The 9,989-nt window shown below is 29.2% G+C and overlaps 1 protein-coding gene across 2 annotated transcripts; it reads right to left on the reverse strand.

Moving 5' to 3' along the window:
* Nucleotides 1-4,596: 4,596 nt before the first annotated feature.
* LOC111311225 (agamous-like MADS-box protein MADS9) lies at nucleotides 4,597-7,576 on the reverse strand. Of its 2 annotated transcripts, none has more exons than XM_022910600.2 (7): nucleotides 7,211-7,456; nucleotides 6,973-7,039; nucleotides 6,373-6,434; nucleotides 6,187-6,286; nucleotides 6,039-6,068; nucleotides 5,800-5,844; nucleotides 4,597-4,918 (listed from the first exon to the last, which is right to left on the reverse strand). In XM_022910600.2, the coding sequence occupies exons 1-7, from the start codon at nucleotides 7,396-7,398 to the stop codon at nucleotides 4,781-4,783; spliced, it is 630 nt and encodes a 209-aa protein (XP_022766335.2). In that variant the 5' UTR covers nucleotides 7,399-7,456; the 3' UTR covers nucleotides 4,597-4,780. The 2 variants fall into 2 exon arrangements, with proteins under 2 accessions (XP_022766335.2, XP_089620618.1); XM_089764492.1 differs by having other exon boundaries at nucleotides 4,780-4,918; nucleotides 5,800-5,870; nucleotides 7,211-7,576.
* Nucleotides 7,577-9,989: the final 2,413 nt, after the last annotated feature.

Raw genomic sequence — 9,989 nt, forward strand, 5'->3', positions numbered from 1 at the left:
ATCTTTGGATTATTATACCTAAATAGAGCTCTCCAAAAGAGCCACTACCAATCTTTCTTCTAAACTTGAATAGTCAATTCTTCATGTTTCAATGTGAGTTTAACACATAATTAAACAATATGGTTATGTTATATAAGTGAAAGAAAATATAAAGTAATACCTTTTTATCATTTTCTTTTTGCTCAGTTGAGGACTGTATTCTTCTAGTCTGCATCAAGGATAAAACTTGAAACTCATGCATTATAAAATTAATAAGCAAAAAGCAATTACAAGGGAAAAACTTACAAAGAAGATTTTTCAAAAGAAATTACTACTAAGGGATCCAAAAGCAAGGTATATTCTAGATACATATTCTAAACCTTAATTTATACATTTATAAAATATAACCAGATAATCAATAATAACTATCTTGGTTGATGGACCAACTGGCTTTCATTTTTACTCTTTTCTTGATTGACTCATCAACTAAAGGGTATGTCAACAACTCTATCAGCCAATCATTATTCTACAAAATTCAAGACCAATAATGAAACTAAAATGCAATAAATGCTTCAACAAACTATACTTGGAATGAAACTAACCAATAATACATGTCCTTTAATGGCAATTCTATAGGCATCTAGAGATACTTGAAATTTACACTTTGTCACACATTTCCTATATTGAATTCTTTTTGAAAGAGCCTGTAATGACACATGAATATTTAAGCATCCAATAGTTCCCAAAACGACAAGTTGTTAGAGTACAATCACTAGTTAGATGAAAGAACTAATTCGAACAACAGGACTCATGCATGTGACAAACACATTTTACAACTAATAATCCTTCTTGAAAGCACTGGATTGTCTTGGTTCTCTTTTTTTTAGTGTTAATTTGTTGATTATGGAAAGAAATCCAAGTTGGGTTTCACTGTCTACCCTAAAAAATAAAAATAAAATTGTATATTTTACATATAGTAACAAAATAAATAAAACTCAAAAAATCAAAACTCATAAGATCAAACCTAAAAGAAAATCTTTTGCACTAGTCTCATACCTGATAAAAAGAAAAACCTTGATCAAACATTAGTCACAGACCCTAAGCAATCCACCATCTTTATAAAAGAAACATTACTCTTTTGCTATTTTTTCTTTTTCCCTATTTTCTTTCAAAGTTCAAAATTACTATCTTTGGTTAGCAATCCACTAAAAAACCATGTCTTTGAGCTTTAATACTTTCTCCAAAACAAATTATTGAAAAAAACCTATTTTGAAAAAAAAAATAGTAACATTCGTCTATTAAAACTAACAATTATTATACACTTTTGTTTGTTTCTCTAAGTGATCGGTCCAAAAATAGGAATATACCTACCAAAAATTTCAATATATTTTTTTCAACAATGAAACCTTAAATATCCAAAAGTTTCAACACATGAAAGAGAAAGAGAAAGGGAAATATAGCTCTTTCTCTCTCTTTTTCTCCATCTCTTTCCTCTCTCTTTCTCTCCATCTCTTTCCTTTCTCTCTCTCAATTCTTCCATCCACTTGGCTTACTCATCATTCATCTACCTAAAACCCAAATTTACCATTTAATTATTTTTTTAAGACATAAATGCCATGGATAATAAATTTGCAAACTTTTAATCTTGAGACTACTTAAATATAATAGTACATATATTAAAATAAATAATCTTTTTATTATCTAATAATCGTTTATATATTAAAATTTTTTATATAGTAAATGTATTTCAAGTGAATCTTTCTCTTTGTTTAGGGTTAGAGAAAGTATATGAAACTTAAACTTTAATATATAGCTAGGCTTATGATCCCCTTACTATTCTAACACAATAATATAAATCATACCACAATCTACCAACAAACAATGAACTTTAAGGCAATTAAATAAACATAATAGACACATAATCTTACTTGCAATGGAACTGAGAGTTTTAAATGCTTCATGCCTAATCATTGGGTGATAACTTATAATCCTGAATATATTACTAAGTGCAGCTGAAATTGCTTTATTTTGCAATTAACCCAAGGCATAAGTAACATATATTACGACAAGGTAACAAACATAAAAATCAACATAAATCCCATAAAAAAAATAATAAAAGCTACTCCAAATCCAGATTAAGTTAAGTGAGCAACTACAAACTTCTACAACCTTTGAACTGAAAAGAATAAAATGTAATCAAAGAAACACTCTCTTTCTAACTCTATCAATCTTTATTCCCTCTCTTTCTTTCCTTCTTGTCTCTCTAATTTAGAAAAAAAAATTAAGGTTTTTAAAGGAGTTAACTTTTTCGTTTGGTTGGTGAAAAATTGATAAATTCTTTTTCAGAGGGTTTCCCTTTGGATTACACTATGTTTGGATTGCAGAGAATGGAAAGAAAAGGAAAGGAAAATAAAAGAAAGTAATGGAAACAGAAAAACTCTTTCTTTGTTTGGATAAACTTTTAACTTAAAGAAAAGTAAAGAGGTGGAAACTCAATATCCTTTGGTTTTCTTTCTAATACTCACTTTTTTAATACCCTAATTTAGGGGAAAAGCTAAAGAAAAGAAAGTAAAAAAAAAAAATTATTTTTATAAATATATTATTATATTAATATTTTTATTTTGAAATTAGATTTGATTATATAACTAAAACTTCTTACAAAAATAATTTCTTTTTACGAGTATTTTATATAACATTACAGTTTATAAATATTTTATGATTTTTCAAGTTTAAACAACAAAACAAGCTAAATTATTGTCATAATAAATAAAAAAATTAAATTAAACATAAAATTAAGGGTAAATCAATAACTAACTAATATATTTTACCATATTAAACATGCTCAATTTTGTTTAGAAAGATTTATTTATACAAGCTAGGTAGTATAAAGATATACTTGTATATTATATGTTACTTTATAAAAAAAAGTTAATAATTGAAAAAAATATTATAATAAATTATTTCTTTTCCTTTTCATTATTTATCCAAACAATAATTGTTAGAATTTTTTTCCTTTCCTTTCTTTTATTATTTTTAACTATCCAAACAAGGTGTACATGTACCTTTTTCTTTCTTTTAAAAAACTTTCATTTCCTTTATTTATATGTATTCAAACATAGCGTTAAGTTTTTTTATTTGTGTTTAAGAAGCTGGATCATATTTGTCTTCAAAAAGCTTTTGGAAAGTGTTTAATTCTAAAATTATTCAAACATTTTTTTATGACATTGATGAGTTATGAATTTCAAATCAGATAGGGACTTATATTATATACAATTATATATATATATATATATTCAAATGCATTTTTCATATTTGTTTTCCATGTGATGTGTAAATTGCATTTTGAAGCTTTTTAAAATGATAAAAATAAGCAAATAATTAATTAAGAATAACTTAGCATTAATCTTTATATCCATCGTCACAAGTGCATCTCCAAGAATTCAGTTGCCTTGTTGAAAAAAAAATAGTCATCATAAAATTTTTTTAGGTATATGATTGGTTACATAAAACAACCTACCATTTTAATTAAATTCTAAAATTAATTAAATTTTATTAAAAATAACTTTTTGTCTACAAAAAATAAATTTAGATTTAAAATATGATTACGCGCAAAAAAATATATTAGTATCCTACAATGCCTATTGAAATAATGATACTTAGTAATCATATGTTATTCTTTTAACCATGATAAAATGATCTTAATTTAATGTTTAAATGTAATTCCTTTAATCTTTTTTTTATTTTAACCAACTTCATTTTTTTAATTTTTCTTTTATCCATTATTTAAATATTAAAAAATTTCAAAAGTCTTTTAGATTGTTGGTACAACTTAAGAAAAACCACTCTTTATATATTAAAGACTTTATCGTGAAATTCATTTTGTATTTTAAGAAAAGAATATAAATTTAAACATTTTATTCAATTTTTAAAAAAAATTAATTATTTTTTATAATTTTTGATTTATTTTTATTTTTATTTTTCATATTATTATTATTGTTGTTGTTATTAATCAAGCCATGCATGACTTAATAAGTGTAACCCAGCCCATTACATGTTGGATTAGGCAAGGCATGACCGATAACGCAAGCAAGTCACAAGCCGTGTTGGACTTACCCTTAAGAAAGTTGGGTCGAGTCATGTTATGGTGGGCTGGATTGGCATTTACCGCCGCCACTGTGCCTAATATTAACACTGCAAACCCAGCTTATTTTGCTAACTCTAATTTTACCTAAAATTTCATTTTCAAAAAAATTATTCAAATAACAGGTAATTTGTAAAAATTTAAACTTTACCAGGAACCCAGTCTGACTGAAATCATGCTTGATGATGCTATTAGGGTTTTGAAAAGTGGATTCAATCTGAAAAGGGATTGAGTGTTTTGGATCCTTGTTGCAAATGGTGACGATAACGGCGGACAAAGTAAAATGATTTTTTCGGTGCAAGGGGTCAGGTTGTCACTTGTAAAAGGAAGGGAAAGTTTGAAAAAGAGGGGGGAAAGCTTGAAGTGGAGGAACAACAGGCGAGAGAAGGGAAAGCTAACTGCCATGCTGAGCCATGGCTCTCTCTTTTTGTCTTTTAATATAGATCATAAAGACACTCAAAAGTAGATATAGCAATCGTCCACAAATCAAGTTCATAGTTGATATTGTAATTCGTAATACGGGTTAACAATTATTACAAGTTCATAAGGTAAATGCACGAGTTTAAGATCATCACAATCCCTGGAAGTAACACGAATATTTATTATCAGAAAGCAAGCTAGAGAGAATTTCAGGCTTCAGCTAACTAGGCCACAATCTTATTACATCCTCTCTTGTAGGTTTGGCTGTATTGGCTGCACACGGAAGGCGAAAGGCATCCGCGAGATGTACTCCCGGGCTCGCTGGCATCCACCATCCATCTGTTCTCTTGCATTATCATAAGCTATTTGCTGTTGATTCTGTTCATTACAATACCCATTCATGAATATCAGCAAACTATGGGGGCTACGAGTTTGAGACAAGAACATATAATTATTACACAATATATACAAAAATTTTAATTATCTAAAAAATAGTATATAAATGTAAACATGCATGCCAATGAAACTTTATTTGGCGTCTAAAAAAGTGGAAGATTTACATATAGAGGGATAAACAAGAGGAAGAATTCAAAGACCTTTAGCCTTCTACTGATCTAGAAAGATCCTAGCTTCCTAGGCCTGGGGCTCATATTCTTTTGTACTGCTTTAGAGAAGAACTCTATGCTCCTCTGAGGTGATATGTCACCTCAACAAGGTGCTGCAATATGCATTGTGCTTTGTTTGCATCTTAGTTGGCTACTGGGACTCTAGAGCTAACATGACATTGCACCACTCAATTAATCCCAACTTATGGGAACCCAATACCACTTTTATTTCTCTAATTTCGTTTTTATTCCTGAAAACTAGCATAATTTGTCTGGTAAGTGTAGACAACCCTATCGATATTCGATGAAAGTCGAAACTAGGTGTATGAGAAAGCTGACCTTAATTAGACATTTTCTCTGCCCCTCCCCAGTCCCCATCTTTTTTTTTTCTGCCCTTGCTGCCATTTCATAACGGCTTCTTTAATTACATGCACAAATTAATCCCAAAACTTTCAAGTTATGATCACCCTATTAGTGAAACGCCAGAAAAAATCTTCACCAAGTGCTAATTTCTGTGCGGTGCCCACTCCATTAAAACATATGCTATATAATTTTTTAAAAAACAAAAATACTAGGTCTACAAGGAGAATTAATTAAACTGAGTTTCTGAACTTTGGATGGGAAAAGATAGATGCGGTTTAGGAGAGTAAATACCACAATGAAGTTGAGCTGCTTATTGTCCTCCTCCAAGAATTTCGTCTGAGAAGCACAACCAAAAGTGTACACTTAGGCAAATAATCTTCTCAGTTAACAGATGCCAATTAAAGAATATATATGTCTATATGTGTGTGTGCGAATAAGTAAATTAATAGTAATTCTATCATCAATTAAGAGTAAATTATAATCACAAAAATACTGTACTACTGGTAATTATATTATTACTATATGCATACGTTTTTCCTTGTCACATCAAGGACGTCCATCTGTACAAAAAAAAAAAAAAGGAACCAAAATGAGATTGATAGGCTTTAACTTACATGCATATACGGGGAAGTTAAGGGAAAATAGAGTGTTATTAATGTAAGTAACTAATATACTGGCCTGTTTGGTACGGATACAGGTAAGGCCATGCTCAAGAGCCTCCTCAATGGCCATCAGCTCCTTGTAAGGCAAAGAGGTGATATCCTCCCCTTTCAAATGCCTAAGGAAAATACTTCAAACATATAAGACTAAGAGACAGATAGAGAGATGCCAAAGAAACAAAGCTGAAAAAGTATAGATATATACCTGAGTTCAATCTGCATGTTGTCATTCTCTTTCTTGATTCTATCTATTTCATTGCTGAGGTTCTGCAGTGAGTTTTTGTTTTAAGAGAAAAAAAAATCTGTTTGTTTATCTTTCCCAAGAAAATCATAGCTATATATGAGCTTATTATATATTGGTATATTGGTTAAATACTTAAATTCATGCTTTAGACCAAGAAACCCTAGAGCTTCCATCATGAACTAGGTAGATCTTACTTGGAGATCTGTTACATCTATTGTTGTTTTATGACTTTAAACTGAATCCCATATAGTTCTTTCAGTTTTTACAAGGAAAAGGAAGGTGGAGAATAACATTTTATTACCATATCTGTTGATATATGATGTTACATTTCAGATACTTTTCAACCAAAAAAATATAAGCATAAGAGAGAAAGGGCTAAAGCAGCACATCAATTCATCCCATTTGTAGATCTATTCAGGGAATTCATAGTTCATTTTTTTATATATTTCTTAGCAAGAAGGGGGTCATTTTCCCGGTACATGCCAGAGAATAGCAGATGCCCTTTGCAGGGGTCACAACAGATAGAAAAAGAAGATGAAAGAAAATTTTAATCAAAAGTACCTCATGTTTAGCATCCCACAACTTCTTTCCTGAAGTCTTCTGATATTGGTCCAAAATATTAATCAATCTTGATCATATGAGGTTTTTTTTTTTTTTTTTTCAAAAAATCAAAAGGAACAAGCAAGTTCAGAAAACCCATCAAGAAAAAAAATACAAATGAAAAAAATTCCTTGCAGTTAGAAGCAAAACCAAGAAAGTAAAAAAGAGTGAGAAAACAAGGGAGAATAAAGCATCATACGTAGTGGAAGGGCTGCAATACTCATGCATCTTCCCAGAACTAGCAAAGATAACAAGAGAAACTTTAGCATCACACATCACGGTAATCTCCTTAGCTTTCTTCATAATCCCATTCCTTCTCTTTGAATAAGTAACCTGCCTGTTGCTTGAGTTCTCAATCCTCTTAATCTCAATCTTGCCTCTCCCCATCTTTTCTCTCTCCTTGCTCTTCTGTTTTCTTTTCTTTTTTGCTTTAATTTGCTTGTAAAATGATGAAGAATGGAGCAGAAAATAAGGTTTAAAGATAAAGATAAGAGAGGAAAAGTAACAGGGAAACATTCTACATCAGGTTGGAGGATAGAAAACTTTCTTGATGTCACAGTAGGGACATGTTTGTTTCAGGGTTATTGATAAGGCTAAGCCACCTGTCTTTTCCTTAACAAAAACAACTCTGATAGCTTTGTGAGTTTTGGTTTCACCTTGTTAACCATTGGTCTTCATGATCCTCTCTATGTGATACTACCTCGTAGTATTAATTGAACGAAAGCTTTTGAAATGGAAATTTGGACAAGACTAGGGGGAAACTGATGAGATTGAGAAGGGAACAACAAAGAATTTTGTAGGGTGGCTATGTTGATACATAAACTGAAACGAAAAGAAATTGATGTGCATGTTTAAATGTTTAAAGGACACGTGTCATACTATGGGGCCTTTGAAATCGGTAATAGTGGTAGTAATCTATAATAAATCATTTCTTAACCATCAAATCAAAATCAAACAGAAGTTTTTCTTATAAAACTGAATGTGTGAATAAGTAATGGAGCTGAATTAAAGCCAAAGGTTGAGAAGGAAAAAAAACAAACACATTATAAGATGTGTGATTCTCCATGAGTCAAAAAGTATCCAGTCCTTTCATAAACAAAAGCGCTAGGAATTGGCTCGGGCAGATGGGGATCTATGCTTTTGCTTGACTAGGGAGACAACAGGCATTAGTTTCGAACATTATGCAACACTGTAAAGTTAACTTATATTAATTCGTATATCTTATTCTTATCATAAATGTATAAAATATAAAAAGTATAATATTGATTTTGATTTGTTCTCAAACCCATAAAATTCAATCATTCCCATCCCCTTTTGAAAAAGCTAATTTCGGTATTTTAATTTTAATTCGACAAATAGTTTAGATTAATTTGAACTAATAAATCATTTGTTTTGAATCCCACTTTCTTAATTATAGCAATAATTGATGATACTAACACACAAATATACCAATATACAGACGCATACATACATATTTATGGCCTCAAAATTAGATATAGTGATAGTCGAATGATCAAGTTCATAGTTGATAGTAGTAATACAGCTTAACAATTAACAAGTTGAGGTAAATTAATGCGTTTAAGATCAATCATCACAAACTATGAAATATGAAGAAAATTAAAGTTATTATTATCAGAAAGCATATGCAGGCTATAGAATTCCAGTCTTCGGGTAGCTAGATACCTGCCCCAACCTCCACAATCTTCTTAGATCATCTCCCGCATGTTTAGCTGCATTGGCTGCAGGCGGAAGGCGAGAGGAGTTTGAGGCGAAAACCTGAATAAGACAATAACTCGTTTAAGATATTGGGTTACCGGATCACCGGTTGGTTGAGTCATTTGAATCAATTCTGGGATCAACAAAAATAGTTTTAAAAAATTATAAATACATTAAAAATATTTCACCAATTTATAAATAATTCTAATTAACTTATTGTAGAATTGAATAGCATGAAAAATCAAGATGTGAATTCTATATAAAAAAAAAAAGACAATTACATAAAAATAAATTAAAAAAAGAGAAAAAATACCTTTAAGCTTCAAAGATCCAAACTAAAAAACTAGTAAAACTTGAAGGATAAACCAATGAAGCTTAGACTTCGTGTATTTTGGCCGGCTAAAAATGGTGCCATTTGTCTTAATTGGTCTTTCATATCCAGTAAAAAATGTGTAAGAAAACTAGAAAAGCAAAGGTTAGGGTTTTTGGGAAAAATTTAAAAGACAGGTTTGTGAAGTTTTTTATTAAAAATGATTAAATAAAACTTAAAATTGAAAATCAAAATGATAGATTAAAACATTTTGTTACATAGATTAAATATACAAAATTTTAAAAAATAATAATAAATTTTGATATATATATTTTTAGACAGATATTTTTAGTAAAAATATTGACAAAATTTTTACTCTTGAATAAGTATTATCAAATTTGAATCATAAATAATATTTTTTAATATTTTTTTATATATTACTGATTTTCATATTGAATTCTATTAATCTATCGATTTGAATTTTTTATTAAATTATTTTTAATAAAAAACTTCACAAATTTCACCTAAAAAAACTTCATGTAAGTTCTATCCTAGGGTTTTTCATTTCATGCATAAGATATCATATCTTTATTTTTTTAATTTTAATTTTTAGTTTTAACTCTTCTTTTTTAGCTTTCAAAAAAAAATGTAACATAAATTTCAAATTTTAAAATATTAAAAATTTAAGATGAATTATTTTGGTTAAATGACAAAAAAATTCATAATTTTTTTTGAAAAGTTAAACTAATCATGGTTTTAAAGTCATTTTAGTAAAATATATTATTGACTGGTTTAACAAAATTCATTTGATTTTTTTATGCTTATTTTTTTTAAATATAAAGGCTAAAGCCATGCTACAATACTCCTACAATGTATGCACAAAGGAGATTTTCTTTACACAAGCGTAAAGATGATATAACCTATTTATAATGTTATTATACTTCCATGGACT

Source organism: Durio zibethinus, chromosome 1 (genome assembly GCF_047325235.1).
Source record: "Durio zibethinus cultivar Kanyao isolate XHJ-2024 chromosome 1, ASM4732523v1, whole genome shotgun sequence".
Taxonomy (NCBI): domain Eukaryota; kingdom Viridiplantae; phylum Streptophyta; class Magnoliopsida; order Malvales; family Malvaceae; genus Durio; species Durio zibethinus.